Raw genomic sequence first — 16,350 nt, forward strand, 5'->3', positions numbered from 1 at the left:
CCAGATCCATGATGCTACACACTTGAGGAGAAACATTACTTTGCACTAACATCAGTGCTTTATGGCTTTGGTCATCCATCAGTATCAGCATTGACTGTATGCTGAGCCAGCAGCTTGCTAAAGATGGATTCATACAGAGCTATAGAAATGAGTTCTTTCACTCGTTCCCATAATGACTCTTCGACCTACTCTGCTGTATTGAGGAACTGCTTACCCAGGGTCATTATGGCACTTCTACAAACAGCTTTTCCATGAGGATAGCAGATGTCACTTAGACTTGGAAGTGGCCTGCAGTAGCTATAGCAAGGAGAGCACAGGATAGGTGTTTAAATTCCCCACCCAAAACTGGATGCTAGTAAGTAAAACCTCAAACCTAAGTGTAGGTGCAGTCTGAATCTCCTCATTATCCATTGTCTAAACAGGCTTAGCCATTTAATTTTCTGAAGGAAAGTAAGTTGTCCTAAAGTGTTCTTTCCAAAAAGTCTGTCTGCGTTGTATAGCTATTTTGAACCTCCTTTTAAATAAATGGAATACGAAATACTAGAAAACACATTCCAGTCTTTAAACAGTAGCGGTGCAGAGATTATATCCAAGATGAAAGTACTTACAATGGAATTGTCTTTCCTATTCTTCTGTTTAAAAAATAAAGCATATTAAATATAAACATGAATAACTGAATTTTTCTTCTCTTTAAAGGGAACAGTTAATGGAAAAAGCCAAGACTGAGGAAAAGATGTATGCTGAACAGTTAGAGTCTTTGAAGAAGCAGTTTCAAACTGAACAAGAGGCTTCCAGGAAAGCTGCCTGTCAAGAATCTGCTGAGGTGAGAAGGGATAGAATTAAAAGATTTCAGTGAATGATTTCCAGAGAAAGAGGTCTGCTGTACAATTTTGCAACAGAACAAGAGCAGCTCATGACAAATACTTGTCTCCTTTTGCATTCACCGTGGAGTTGTCCATCACTTGTAACCAAAAAGCAGAATTTTGTCATGTGGTGGACAGACATTTTGGTGGCCATGCACAGTGATTATCTGTGGTCTCTTAACTTTTTCAGGTACCACTCTATATCCCCGAACACTGTATACCTCATTGTACATAAGATCTAGACATTGGTATCAGTCGTTCCAGTGACTTCAAAAGGATAATCTAGGGTTGTATAGCAATCTCCAGGGATAAAATACTGGTTTGGAAGTCTGCTTTGTTTCTTGGGGGCTGAATCAAAGCTCAGCATAACCTTAGTATTACTCAGATCCCAGCATTCACTTTTTTTTTCCTCCCTTTGTTAGAAGGGTATTAAAGAAAAGTCAAAACACCAGGTGCTGTAGCACACTTCAGATGCAGCAAATCAATTGGGTGTACTGCTTATTAATTGTTGTATAGAATGAACTAATTCTTAGATTTAATGTAAGCTCACTTTTTCCTCTTTCTCCTAGGTAAAGAAATCCCTTGAAGAATCCTCCTCCAAATTGGCTGAAGTTTCCCGTGCTAACAGGGAGCTGCGGCAGAAATTAATAGAGCTGGAAAAGTCTTTGTCCAGTTACAAGGAAAAGCTAAGAAGCCAAAGAGCTCAAATCAGACGATGCCTGACATATAAAGCTAACACAGAAAGGGTAAAGGTATGCACACATTTTTCAAGAAAGACAGATATCCTAGTTGAGAACTCCTTTTTTTCTCCTACTGAGTAGGACTGCTGTTGATCCTTTGCAGTGGAGTTAGACTTGAAAATAAAACTATCTCTAGACTCAAATTCTGAACAGAAATTAATAGATTGATTGCAGCTACAGTAATTGTGTGGCTGCTTCTATCATCCCCCCCCCCGATATTAAATATGATGCCATAGAGTCCCATGCCCCCATTAGATTTTTATAGTAGCGTTTGTCCTCTTTGTCATTTTGTGGATACAGTCTATTTAATTATTGATTGGGCCAAATATTGCTTGTATAGTGATTAGTCCCTTTCTGTCCTTTATAGCCGTAGAACTTTTGGTTCAACTGGTACCTGATCCTAAAGGAGAATCTAGACTCCTTTGCAATTCTGCCACTGCTTTTTCCCCTTTCTGTGGTGGGCCATGGGTTCTCTTAACTTCAGTCTCACAGGGCAAGAAATAAGGACACAATGTGCAGACATCTGCAGAAACAGTTCCCATGTAAGAGCCAGTGAGCCTGAAAAATTCCTGAAGTTTTGTTTCTCTCAACAATTTCCAGGAGGCTGAATCTGAACTGAGGAAAATGGAAGCAATGAAGGAGGAGTATCAGAAGAAGAATTATGAACAAGTGAGCTTTCTCGACCAGTTTCCTGAAGAGACTGATCTGCTAAAATGTTGTTGGAATTTCATTCTTGTCTTGTCTTCAGTCACAGGACATCCAGAAATTTGTGTCAGAGTTGAAAAGTGTGCAGAGCAAGATGCAAGTGTTGTTGAAAAACCAACATGAAATGCAAGTGCAGAACAGGCAGCTGGAGGCCCAGGTGGAAGCAGAGAGAAGACAAAGGCAACAGCTGGAAAACGAATGTCAGGTAAAGTGATAGCAGCATGAAAAAGTGGTGACACCCATGGAAGCATTTTTGTGCAAAATCTATGTGGTTGTAGAAGAGGCGATAGAAAGACTTTATGAACTCAGTCAAAAGATATTCCTATAAATCTTACCGTGTCTGCTCCAGAAAGCCCAAGTAACAACATAACATACATTCACTATATATCTGACTTTAGAGAGAGACAGGATGTTTGGTTTTTTTTTTAAAACGATTGAACTCTAAGCTATTTACAATAAAGATTAGAGAGTCCTTCTGTTGTATTGCAATTTTTTTTGTGCCATGAAAAAATTGTACAGAAATTAATGTTACTTCTTTTTCTACCTAGAAACTGGAAAAAACAGTCAAACATCTGAAGAAATATAAAGTGGAGACAGAACAGAAACTGAAGGAAGCCAGCATAGAGTCAGAACAGGTGAGACTGGTTAGCATTGGAATAATAATTCATTGAAAGTAACAAGATAGTATTTCAGTATATGCACCAAGTAACCCTTTAAATCTCAGATCCGGGTCTCTGGTGAAGAGTGAGGTGCCTCCTTGGCCTTTTCAACTAAGTGGCCTTTATCATACTTTAAAAAAAGAAAAAAATTGATGTTTCTATCTTTTCGGTGAATCGCTTCAATTTAGTGGGGCTTCTAAGAAGAGCTTTTGTCCCCCGCCAGCCTATTGTTTTTATCAGGCACGGGATATCTGTCAACCAACCAAACAAAAGTGTTGTGGCCAAGTAAATTGCCCCCCTGAACTGCTCTTATGTCACTCTATATGTGACATCATGCAAACCCACATTTTCCACACACCCCCCCACCCCAAGAAGTCATTTGTCCTTGCATCACCTCATGCTTGCACGACTGTACCACAATATCCAAATTATTATAGCTTGCATGGATTACTATAGTAGTTTGGGGTGAAAATCTAGGGGTTTAGATGTTTTGTAGAGTATTAACCAGGCTAAAATTAAAGAAGCAATAGAGGTGCCTCAGCCTGAGGTCTTACATGCTGCTTACCAGTCCCAAGTACTGTTCTGTGATTAGAAAGAGACCTTAATAGCAAGAGAGTATCTCTACGGCATTCTTCAGGCAAAGTTAGTCTTCCCTCATCTTTCTCAGGAGTTTGTGGTACTCAGCATCCATTCCCCCCCCCCCCCCTTCTTCCCAATGCCTCTGCATTTTATGGTGTATTGGAGACCTGTGTTGACTTAATTACCCTCCCCCCTGCCCCTCCAAAAGTGGGGCAACTTTGTAGTGAGGACCTCTCTGATACATCCTTTTCACAGCAATGGAAAGGGGTATCATGGAGAGCTCCTATCCCTACGTACAGGAGAAAGATTGAGTTGTATGTTGTTCTGCCCCTTCTTGCACAGAGCTCAAAAACTGGAACAGCGTGCATTAACTGTTCTCTCTGCAGTTCTAATTACACTGTCTTGCCTAGATCACAACTAGCCTAGAAGCAGCTCACCGTTGGTTCAAATCTAAGTTTGACAGCCTGCAGCCTGAAGTTGTGAAAAACCACCAGCCAAAGAACCCTGAAGAGAGCAGCTCTAAAAAGGAGGCAAAGAAAGCAAGCACATTCATTTCAAAGAGGGAAGCAAAGAAAATAGGTGGGGGCAAGTATTTGGTAGCTCATTATCAGTCAGGTTGTCAGTTTCCTAAACTTTCTTTTCTAGTTCCTTACACAGGGGTGGAAAACAGACCCCTCTTGTAGTTTAGTTTGTTTCCTCATCTTTTTCCAAAGGACATATTTAAGCAGCAAAGAATTATTACAGGTATAAGATAGCTTCAAGGGACTGTTTCTCTACTTAGAAAAGTTCTATTGCACATACTTAATGTTTCGTTGATGCTCATTAACCAAATACTTGTCTGAAAGCTTAACAGCTAGTATATTTTCTTCTCTGCATTCACCTGTTGCAGTGGTTCTCCTTCCCCTCCTCCATACCTTTTACAGATACCCTTTCAAAAGCTGTGCTTACCTTGTTTGTGTAGATTCGCCAGCCTTCTCCATAATTGATAGTTCTTACATAGCTGTGCGATCAGCTTTTTAGAGATGTATGTATTAAACTGCTAAAACTTTAATCTCTTCTTTAGTAACGACAAAGATTCCCCAGTCGGTCATCAGCTTCATAAAACATTGCATCTTTTCCCAGGAGCAAAAGCAAGAAGAGCTTCCCACTCACACCTCCCTGGACAGCAGGGCAAGGACCCAAGGCCTCCAGCTCACCACCAGGAAGGCCCACGTGAGCTGGGCAGGAAATGAGCTCACTTGACTGGTGATTCCCAGCCCAGGGAGAGCTTCGCTTGCTGCCAGGACACTACCTGCTAGTACCCAGGTGCTGGAAGGATCGGGAACTTTACTTGATCTGATATAGATAGGTCTGTATCACTAACAAGGCCTTGCAAATTAAAGGTGCTCACGGGGCACACATATATAGGGGACATAGGAATGCTTGTTTAAATCATAAACTCTGATTTGAATTAAGTAATACCTCTCACCTTGTCTTTTTGACTCAGGTGCTTTGCATTGTGAGGCTGGTATTTACAAAACTACTATTTATAGCAAAACAATTATTCTTTATCATTACTGTAAACTATATGCTGTTGATATGCTGCATCTTTGCTTTTGTCACTTTTCTTTTACCAGCTTTAGGCTAAGGCCTGGCAGGTGCTATCAAAACAAATCTCAGACTGATTTGCAGAGGGTTCAGGTGAATTACTGAAGACTGAGTCATATGTCTGTGGCTGGATGCTGACGTGACTGCGACAGGGAGGAACTGGCAGGACTGGCTGCTGCTAATGGTCAATGATACCTGGGTCATGAGAGAATATAAGCCTTGGGCTATTTTAGGAGTATATAAGGAATTCATGAAGTATATGATGTTATACCACACATCATCTTACCTTCGTAAGAATTAGTGGAATGTGTTCAATGTGTCCTACTGTGGAACAACACACTGGGGAAAGAGTAGTTGACACAGATGACTTACAATATGTTGAAGATGATTGTAACATGGACAGTTTCACGCTTGTTCAACTAAGGATCAGCTCATCTTTGTCATGGCTTACTCTTCCATGTGGTTTCAATACAATCTAGCTTCAGTACATGTGTTGTTGCACTCTAATCTGCTTCAACAGAGCTGTTTGCAAACTCCTCTGTGATCAATGATATCTATACATGCTATTTGCAATACTTGTTTAGTTTAGTGGGGAGGGAAATCCTGCATACCTCTGGAGCCTAGGAGCAGCCTGAGGACACACTGGAATTAGCTCATTCTGCTCCTCCAGAAATTTGGTCCTCAGCTATAACTTACGTACTAGGACTCTGGACTAATTCATGGTGACCTGAGCCTCTCCTTGAAGCAAATGGCTACTCTAAGGAACAAGGGGTGGCTAAGCACACTCTTAAAGCTAATGCACACCTGAGTTTAATAATTAAATTGTGCTGCTTAAAAGCGGGCCTATACAATATGGCCTTAAGTTTGTCCCAGTCAAGCTGGTTCCTTCAGAAATCAATTAGCATCTATGCCACACCTGCTCCGTAAAGCTGCTTGGGTGGCTTAGCATAACTTGTGCCTCTCTGCCTCCACAGTGCCCTCAGGCAAACAGCAGTCAAAACTGTAATCTAGTTTTGCTTGCTATGAACTCAAACTGTAGAGTAATCACAGCTGAAAAACTGTCGTCTCAAATAGCACTTACCCTTTAACACTTTTGTTTAGATGGAATGCTTAAGTAGGTTGCCTAACAAGGGACAAATGATTGTGACCTTTGCCTGTGCAAAAGGACAAAGCACATGGCAGCTGCATTTGTAGGAACTGCATGTTGGCAGGGCAACAGCACCAATCAATCACACCTCTGTTTTCCCTCTGTGGGAGTTGTTTGACCAACATACACTATACTGCAAGGGCTGGTTCATCACCACTTACTTGTTCCAGAATCCCCTGCTCTCTCTAGGACCATGCATCTGCAGTTACTTTGTATATTGAAATGCAGACTCTGATTATATGGCTGCGGCCATTAAACTTGGTACTTTTATTTGCGTAGTGACAGTCTAGTCCAGGTTCAACAAATCCTGTTGCTTCTTCTAAACCTGTTTGGGGTTTAGGGTGGAAAACAGTAAGATACATGGTGTAATTGTGAAGGGATTACTGCATGCCAGTACCTTTCAACTTTAGCACTACCTTAACTTTTGGCTATACCTGCTATAGTCAAGTGATGCAGGTCAGTGGGTCACATGCAGAATGAAAAAGCTGGTCCAGATGTCCAGGATGTGTTTTGCATTGGTTTTTACTTCAGAGTTGCTCTAGTCTGATCCTGCTGAGTGAATGCTCACTAGCAACTGCAACACTTCTGGAAGCCATCTTCTAACTTGCTTTCATTTGAAATGAAACTAGTTTGTCTGCTCAGAGCTTGCTCTGCAATGTGAACCACAGCATGGTGAGTGGCAGCTCACCCATGTGAAACATCACAAGTACACACTAGACAAGACTTGTTATTTTCTTTAAACACAGTCATTTCAATAAAGTTGTATTAACCTAACACTGCTGCCACCTGCAGGATCAATTATTGAGGTCTACGTTGCTAGCCTTTCCCTGGGCTTGGTAGCTGCTAAGCCTCTTAGTTATACTTGCAGCATTTAAAAATGAATTTTCTAAGCAGTGAAAAGGTGGTTGGTTGTTTGGTTTTTTTCCTGTCAATCTGGCCTTCAGCAAATGTGGATGGCAAACCGCTTTCTACACGTCAGTGCTGGTATCAGGTAAGCACAACTGTAAAGGTATGATTCAGTTTTTAAGACAAATCAGTAGATGCTTTTATAAGCAGTCTTTTAAGTATGGCTTGAGTTAGTGTTTTATATAAAATAGCTCTTTCTTCAGCAATAAACAGCTATCAAAATTATCATGGTTAAACCAAGTAGTTTGACAATATAAGTAGTGTGTTTGAAACTGTTACCAGTTCTGTTAGTGAGACTTGAGGTACAAGCAATAGGATTCTGAGTATTTGAGACTCAGTTTTGGAAAAGAATAATGCAAAGAGAATCTGTGTACTGGATCTCTGGCTTCTGTTTTCTAAGCATTAGTTCAGTGCAGAGGGCTGTATTTCCTGGGACATGATAAAACTTTTTTCGTATGAAGGGACAGGAGTCATTTTCTGCAAAAAGAAAAAAATCAATGGGGTTACAAGATGTGAAAAGGCCAGTAAAGAATAAGGAAAACTTCAACAGAAGAATTTTTACCCCGGGGATGACACAACAATACTATGCTTGTACATATATTGTGAGTCAGCTCCAGTTCACACAGCAAACAGTTGGCTCTCATGTCAAAAACAGTGATGAGGTATGACCAAGAATAAGAAACAAAATGGAGGTAAGGGAGTCATTCATTCTCTCCCTTCTTCTGCAGCTTATGAATACCCCAGGCTAACACAACTGAAATAGTTATTTAATTTATAGTTCTGCAAACTTAGCATGGGACTTGTATTTAGGCAGTGCTGCCAAGTACTAATTCCAAGTAAAACATGCTGTCCTTTTGCAAGTTAGTGAGACTTCCTTGGTATTTGTCTCTTACCTTTGTATTCTCACTGTCTCTGGTGAAGTGGACATACAATTTATTTTAATTTAACGTTGGACTTGAGATAAAATTGCCTTACCTGTAAAATTAGTCTAGGCAATTCCACCAGACTTGTTTCTTAATCTGATTGCAGTTGTGTGAAATGATTACAGAACATAAATACATATAAAAGTGGGCTGTAAGCACATAGCAGTAGTTAGCTGTGATACTGTAAGTAACGAGTGCTTGGGAGGCAACAGCATGGTTTGTTTTCTATTCAGCAAACCACCTTGCTGAAAAATATTCTTCAGCCTTATTTTTCTGTAGTGCATAACATACATCCATTTCTATATATACATATAACTATATACTCTCTTTTATTTATGATAAAACATTGCATCTTGCTTCTCTTGCTGGGTTGGAAGCAGCATGCTTCCACCATCATATGCTACTGTTCAGCTGTCAGAAATAATTAAAAAGCCAGACCATTTGCAATGTATGTTAAATAACAAGTTGTATGATATTATTATATTAATTTTTGCTATAAGCTATTCAGTGGGATATATGTTTGCTGAGAAGGAGTAAACATTGTCATTAACCTCAGCATTTTTACTAACAAGTTCAGAAGAACAAAGGTCACACTGATTTCAGTAAAACAGAAATCGATCTCCTTCAAATAGAACAGCTGCTAGGAGTATGACTCCTAGAAAATTCTGAATACTGTAAAGATCTTGAAATACTGAGTTCTCCATCCTCTAGGGATTAGTATGAACCCATTTCTTCTATATTATTGTATTTTAATGCTGCACATTAAAAAACCCTCATCACCAGTGAATATGGCTGCTTGAACAACCTCACTGGTAACTAGGTGTAATATTGCACATGGTGAATTTTCCCTAAAAAAGACAAACAAACAACAAACTGCACTGGGCTTCAGTTTTCACTGTTTGATTCTATATACAAGACAGTATCAAATTACAGAGCAGTGCATCAAAGCAGAAGAGCCAGTAACAGACAAACTTGGGCATGTCAGTGTTGTACTCAGAACAGACGGTTTCCATCCATATGCGATACAGTTCAAACATCAGAAGTAGAAAGAGTCCATAAAGCTATATATGGCACAAGCCATGTCTCTGACCATCTATAGAAAAAACCGTACATAAACCCAGTGTCCCCAGCACTGCATAATGCAAAGGTTAATACAAAGAGTATCAATTCCACCTGCCACAAACCTCATCAAACAACTGTGTAGGTATACAACATCTTTTGAGCCATTCTAGTATTTCCACTGCTCTGATAAATAAGTGACAAGTTAAAGGCAGTATCTCTTCTCAAGTCTGTTTGATCAGTTTCTATTCCCTGTAAAAATAATTATTAAAAAAAGTTAGCTGTATGCAAAAATAGTATAAAACTTAAAGACATGAGTAGCAATTACAATGGAATCAAATCACATATTCATGGTTTATACAGGCTTTCAGCTGTATAGAAACAAAAGAATTATTCCTTATGCCCTCCCTCTTTAATGAGTTTCCAGATGTTGTTAATCACCAGAGAGTTATATAATTACATAATCAAAACATTAGCTGTAAATTAGATAGGCAGCTCATAAAACAGGAAAGTACTATCTTAATTTGTCTTTGTATGCAAAGTATTTGTTTCTACAATCAGAATGTGAATACTGCCTGTATCTGTTACGTGGTCCCAAGATTGCTGCTTTGAACTCCCAGCACTGGCTAACACCCATGTTTATTACTTTACCAACCCTTCCCATTTTCTAAATACACTTGTAATTTTTCTACCTACCCATGCCAAAGCTAGGTATAAAAAACCTTCTCTCAGAGCAGACTTGTAAATGTATGACACATCAATTAGGATGATCTAATACAGATCAATTAGAGCAAAACCATGGCTCAGAGGCATGCCAGCATTCTTAAGACTGGTTCATATTGCCCCGGCATGCTGTTTTATAGCATGAGTGGGTATATAGAACTTCCAGTTATAATTTATTGCATGTAATATAAATAAAGTTCAGCTCTTATTCAGGTAAAGTTGATTAGCAACCTACTCCAGCCTATTATTAATCCTTCAAAATTCATAAACCTTTGAAATAATTAACACATGCTTATATACATTACCAGGTGACAATCGGATTTGGGCTTCCAATGACAAGGAACTACAATACAAATTAAAGGAAACTCACTTACACAGATTTTATGTACTTACTTTAACTATGGCTGAGAAGTTATTAACATTGACCTGACTTTATTCTCTGTACATAACCTAAAAAGATACAGTACCTCTAAGGTAAGAGGAGGAAGTTCAAGTACTTTTTGGTAATAGTGGATTGCCAGGTGGAGTAATCCCAGCTGGTGAAGGCCACGGCCAAGGTTGTAGAAAGACTCTTGACATGGTCCACGCAGGTCCAAGTACCGGTGAAGGAAGGAGAATCCCTGTACACATTATTAAGCACATTTGTGAATGTTCCCTTTAAGAAGATGGCAGTAAAATATGCTGGAGAACAGGTGTTTAAATGTTCTAGTTAAAATTTTGATCTATACTTCCCCACAAAACCACATGCAAGTTGAAGGCAAAAAGTAAGTCATGTTTGATTGTTGAGACAGTAAAAACTGCTCTGTCAGTCTTGCTGCCATTGCTAACAATGGGTAGATCTTTTTAGTAAACTGAACACAGTTATTTAGTATAGTGACAGCACTAGCTTGCTAAATATGTAAGTATGTATGTACGTGTTTATGTAATATACACACAGATAAGATTGGTTCATATTTGGAAGAGCTGACCACCATAGAAAACATGCAGCCAAAGGACTGGCTAGAGCAAGATCTTATTTTTCTTAAAAACATCTTTAAAAAGATAATCCTCCACCACTTTTTTTTTTTTTAAAGGAAAAAAAAAACTCCAAACCTTCATTCCCCTTCCTTCACTCTTTGCCTTGGATAGTGGCAAGAAATGGTTTAATTCTACAACTTTTCAGAATTCTACAAAATTCTTAACTCCCTGAAGTACATATCAAAGTGCTATTTCTGGAATGCAAGCATGTTCTTTTCCTGATCTTGTGCTCCACATAAATGTTTACTCCAATACCAGTTATCAGGGCAATTATCAGTGTATCATTTTATAAAGTGGCCAAAAATAAATGTCACTGAATAAGGGCATGAAAAACCCATACATCCTAAGCAATAGGCGAGAGTTCACGTCCCTTCTTGAAGCCAGCAGATGGTTTACTGCCAAGTCTCCACCAGAATCTGAAAGGAAACTCATACCCAGCAATTCCAGTGCTATGCTTTAACAAATTGAAAGTTGAAGCACCCTGTAAGTGTTGCATGTTATTTTGCTTTTAGTTTAAGATTAAAATATATGCTCATATATGTAAACTGTACGGCTAGCAGAATCACAGGTGTACGTAATTTCATTGCCAACTCTAGTCTGAATACCCACTCCTCCTCTGTGGCATGCTGTGGTTCAGACAGAGGAGCAGGACACAACAGGTACTACGTGCCTATTTGGGTGCTGATGTCCCAAAAGATGTAAAACAGGGCAATGCATAAAGTGACAGTGACCGGGCACCAGTGGAACAAACTAGTCCCATTTATACACTGGCATGCTGTAAAGCGAGAGAAGTGATTTGTTTCTCATCTGTAGGATGTCACTGCCTACCAGCTTGGTGTGTTACCGACTCGCCGTGACTCAAGGTTTGTATGACGCTATAAAGATGAATGGCATTAGACCACACCTACCTCCCATACAGAACAAAAGGAAAGACAAAGAGGCATACAGTATTATTTTTCATTAAAATGCTGTGTTTCATTTGACACTGAAGGAGCCCTGGGGGAAACTTTGGAGGAACAGATAGAAGAGGTGAATTCAGAAGGGAAAAATCAAGCACGCAACTTTTTCATCCTCTCCTGTGCATTTCGTTTTGTTACCACTTTAGAATGTGATGATTCTGTTGTAAATAGAGGACTTTCCTTCTAGGGACCATGTTGGTAATCAGAGAAGATACCTCCTTCAACCTGAGGAATTAGTTCAGACACAAGCAGCTAATGATCATAATTTAGGCCACCAGTATGTCACTGTGGTTGAATTATTAATCAACTACAACAGGAGCAAGAGAGGATGTAAAAATACCAAGTATAGTAAGCAAGAAATGAGAAGAGAGAAAGCAGGGAACTTTATCACCAGAGGATAACACAAATAGGACATTGTTCAAGTACGTTATAAAAGGAGAACATAGCAGCCCATGTAACACAGGTAGGCTGATTACAGAAAGAAGTGGATAAAAATATTAAAATTAGGCCAAGTTTGCAAGTTCAAAATGTCTGAAGTTGGATACTGACATAATTGGTCTTCGTTTAGAGTAGCTGAGGCCCTATAGCTTTTGTCAAAATCAGTGCAAGCTACAGTTTTTCAGCAATTTCAGAAGTCATGAGAGCTCAGGATCCTCACCATATTCTGCTGACTCTGAGCTCAGTGGCCACAGGAATTAAAAGGCATTTCAAGTCAATGAAAATACCCGGTGGAGAGTAGAGGAAATTACTTTCAAGATTCTGTTTGGGAGTAATCAGCCTGCAGTTTGTAACTGGATCTGGCAGATGAAAGAAAAATGTGAATAAGGAACTCAAAAAAATTGAGGGTAGCCTAAACTGGAGTTCACAAGATCTTTGTGAAGAGAGCTATAAGAGGCACCTAAAAGGGGGAAGAGAAAAGGAGGACAGGCTAAAAACCTACCTTCTAACTCTGTAAAGTTTGCTTCAATGATGCAGTTTATGAGACATGTCTATGAAGGGCACGTGGCATAGATTCTACTCTACAGCACTTCTTCAGAGAAAGGCAGGGCAAGAATTTGGAAGAAAATCCAGACTACAGCCATCAAGACTGATACTGATAATATTTTCACAAACAGATGGCAGCTGCTAGCATCTATGTGAGTAATCATTGTATACACACAGCAGAACAATCTACCTTTAACTAAAAGGAGAGGAGATTCAGATGGATATAACTATAGTTCAAAAGCATACTCATCTGTGTTCATGTTTTGCCACTTCCCTCTTTTGAAATGCCGTATTAATTATGAAAAGTTATTTAAACAGAGTATGTTGTAGCCATAACTGTCTGCAAGATACAAAGCCAGGAAACACTATAGGTAAAAATAATCACAGTAACTCACCTGTACTAGAAGAGCATGCCTTTTCAACACATACTTCTGAGAAGCCATGTGGATGAAAGTCAAGCCAATACAAAGACTGTACAGAGGTTCATCTGGGTTTGCACGAAAGGCTTGCACATACTGTCCTAAAAGCAAATAAGGGAATCAAGATGTTTGTTGTGAAAAGCATTCCTTAAGAATTTAAGGGTAAAAAAGAAAAGCTTCAAATTGGAAGTGTGAACTAAGAAATAGTTTAATACACCTACATCAGAATATACAGGAAAAAACATGAAAGAAAAGCTTTTATTTTCAGCACCCCTTGGATTCTGACGGAAGAATGCAGACTGTGGTATAAAAACGTAAGCAGAAAACAATCAGACACAGAAGGCAAACATGGTCCTTGCTGGGATTTATATCCTGGAGGCCACACATCATAAGTGTGACATTTGGAGGGCTTGACTGAAAGCAGTAGGTTTACTTCAAAGGCCTGCTTAAAACATCCAACCAACTATTTGCTGTTTAAATTGGTCTGTTTCTGTCCTTCTTATACCTTATTATCATTAGCCTTAATTATCTTTGCAAGTTAGTTGTATTTGCAATGTGTGCTGAACTTAAAACGTGCCAGCTTAATTTTTATTAGCAAAACTCTTTAGCGATGCTTTGATTTGTGTACAAAATAATTAAAGCACCAGACTAACACTGTGAAGCCACCTATAATTTTCTGATATATGAAAAAAATTACTTTAATAAATCTTTTTCAGAAAAAAATCATTCACTTGTTACATTTGTTAATATTAGAACATTAATGATATTACCAAGAGCATGTTTGAAACTGCCAGATACAAACGCATTATGCCCGTTTAGGACACACAATGCGTGATTATCAGGATTTTTCAGCATCAAGCGGAGACAAAAGCGATGGTGACGGACATCCTGAGATTGCATAGTAACTTGATTGAAGATGTTCCACAGCTGTGGTTTATTGACATTTTCCATTACCATGATTCTATAGAATGAAAAGTATACAAGAAATTACTAAATGCTATATAGTAAATACTGTACCTGCAATAAAACCTCAACAGTTTAGAAGATAACAAAGAAGAGACACTCAAAGAGCAGGTCAGTGACTGAGGCAAAGTTGAGAGTGAAAGACAGAACCAATGGTTCTGGCCAAATCAACCAACCTACTGCATTATGCATTTTTTTGAATCGGAGGCTATCAGAAAGCTCCTTTCATTTCAATAGCCTTATCTGTTTTAGCAAAAGCTGAAAAGCATCAGCCTGCCTCCTTTAGCAATATTTTCAGCAGTATGATACAGCCTCAGTGGAAGCAGTTACAGAAGAGATTGCTCTACCTTCTCAGTACCCCACCTGATATAGTTGTATGCTTTTCTGAAGTTCTTGTCCAGAATTGCAGCAGAGAGCCCAAAGTATTCCAGCTCCTTGCGCTTTTGTCTATCATCATAAAATGAATAATATTCCAGTGAGGAATCCACTAGTAGCTCTGCCTCCTTGTACCGGGAGAGGTCACACAAGGAATATATAGCCTTCAGGAGGAGGTTCCACCAGTCATCTTTTGTCAGAACACTCGTGAGAACAGCAAAAATTGCTAAAATATTGAAGTCAGTAAGTTGAGAAAACTAAAACAAGAAAGCTAAACTCTTAAAAAAAAAAAAAGGTGCATATGTCAAACTGATCTTTTCAAAAACATCTCAGCATTAACAGGTAAAATAAAGACAAAATATTTACTTTTCTCAGTTTAAGTGCAGTTTGTAAAACAGTAGCAAAAAACCAGTCAAAAATTCAGAACAAATGGCAAGAAATACACACAGTTCAAATTGTAAACATACTACATGAATGCATTTAAGTTACTCTTTCTAATCTACCAAACAGTGCTTAAGAATGTGTAGCTTGGCTCAACCCAGTCTGGGCCAGTTAAAAAAATCACACCACTTTCAAAACATGTATTTCTATTATGTTCTAGATTTGCGTGTCTTATATTTGCACGTCTTATATTTGCACTGAGGAGAATGTTGGACCATATAATCTCTAGAGGTCCTTCTCAATCTGAATTATCCTGTAATCTTACTACTTTTCTCTGATTGGGGATTGTTCCTTTAAGTTATATTATCTTCATTTTTGCTGCCTTCTTTGCCCTAGAAATAAAGCAATGTTAACATGAACTGCATGGATTTAGCATGCAAAATAGTAACATTTATTTCATTTTTCACAACTAAGGAGTTCATCTTGTTGCTTTGTTTTTAATAAACATTTGTTACCTTTCGCATCGCAATTTGCTGTCTCTTGGTCGTCATTGTCAGAAATTTTATCCCTTGACACCTTAATAAGATAGAGGTGTCTCTCTCCAGATTTGGAACTAGATATCAAACACACCTGAGCTCTGCTCATTGCTACCTAGAAACAAATTTAAGGGCAGCATTTCAGATTACATTAATACATCCTATGACAAAGGCAGCTTTATGGTCAATCCATCTTGCTCTTGCTGCATGCCAAAACAGTCTGCAACTTAGAAATGCCACAATAGAGCAAGATCATGAGAGAGAACATTCCTAAGAGGAGCATTATCTCTGCATTCTCTCACGCTCCAGTGCAAACCGGGCTATGCAAAAGAAAGATACAAACTCTTTAAATTACTTAAAACACTTCTCCTGGGATTGGAACATCCGTGTATATATTGAAATCAAAACTATTTGCATAGAGGCATAACAAGAACAATGCCTTTCTGTATCAGTTTCAGAAATACATGGATGGTCAGCTATTCAACCAGTGTAAGACAATAGTAATGGCTCTGACCAGATGGATAAAATTGAGGTCTAAATATTCCCCTCCTTCACTCCCTATTTGAAAAAAAACCAAAAACCAATGAACACAAAACCACCACCACTGTATTTACTGGCTAAACAAATTCTTCTTTGGTCATTTTATCACAAGAAAGTATTTAAAAAAATAGTCTAAGAAATTCAAAGAAAACTGTTGAACTAGAAGCCAGTATCAACACTTAAAGAAAGCACTATGCTGACTACTAAAAAGGTTAAAAAGCAGCTTTAGTATTCAGTGTGTTCTATGTACACTGAGAAACAGAGAGTTGAAATCACTGTATTAAG

General features: G+C 38.7%; 2 protein-coding genes across 20 annotated transcripts in view; one reads left to right on the forward strand and one right to left on the reverse strand.

The window, feature by feature from the left end:
- LOC115342818 (coiled-coil domain-containing protein 150-like) overlaps positions 1–7,054 on the forward strand; it is an 18,487-nt gene extending 11,433 nt beyond the window's left edge. For 11 of the 16 annotated variants that reach the window (XM_041124439.1, XM_041124440.1, XM_030017895.2 and 8 more), the window contains 7 exons: positions 697–823; positions 1,433–1,615; positions 2,204–2,272; positions 2,352–2,513; positions 2,857–2,943; positions 3,957–4,125; positions 4,669–7,054. In XM_041124439.1, coding sequence (XP_040980373.1) covers positions 697–823; positions 1,433–1,615; positions 2,204–2,272; positions 2,352–2,513; positions 2,857–2,943; positions 3,957–4,125; positions 4,669–4,778 — 907 coding nt within the window. In that variant the 3' untranslated portion in view covers positions 4,779–7,054. Of the gene's footprint in view, positions 1–696; positions 824–1,432; positions 1,616–2,203; positions 2,273–2,351; positions 2,514–2,856; positions 2,944–3,932; positions 4,126–4,668 lie in introns of those variants that run through there. The other 5 variants (XR_003923921.2, XR_003923922.2, XM_030017891.2 and 2 more) reach the window with 5 other exon arrangements.
- Positions 6,528–16,350, reverse strand: part of GTF3C3 (general transcription factor IIIC subunit 3) — a 23,273-nt gene continuing 13,450 nt past the window's right edge. Inside the window, exons 14-20 of one of the 4 annotated variants that reach the window (XM_030017884.2) lie at positions 15,505–15,640; positions 14,597–14,834; positions 14,041–14,231; positions 13,247–13,371; positions 10,359–10,511; positions 9,294–9,420; positions 6,528–7,663 (exon numbers count right to left, since the gene is read on the reverse strand). In XM_030017884.2, the coding sequence (XP_029873744.1) occupies positions 9,298–9,420; positions 10,359–10,511; positions 13,247–13,371; positions 14,041–14,231; positions 14,597–14,834; positions 15,505–15,640 (966 nt within the window). In that variant the 3' untranslated portion in view covers positions 6,528–7,663; positions 9,294–9,297. Of the gene's footprint in view, positions 7,664–8,988; positions 9,421–10,358; positions 10,512–13,246; positions 13,372–14,040; positions 14,232–14,596; positions 14,835–14,992; positions 15,382–15,504; positions 15,641–16,350 lie in introns of those variants that run through there. The other 3 variants (XM_030017883.2, XM_041124434.1, XM_041124435.1) reach the window with 3 other exon arrangements.

This window comes from Aquila chrysaetos, chromosome 6, assembly GCF_900496995.4.
Source record: "Aquila chrysaetos chrysaetos chromosome 6, bAquChr1.4, whole genome shotgun sequence".
NCBI classification, from domain to species: Eukaryota; Metazoa; Chordata; class Aves; order Accipitriformes; family Accipitridae; genus Aquila; species Aquila chrysaetos.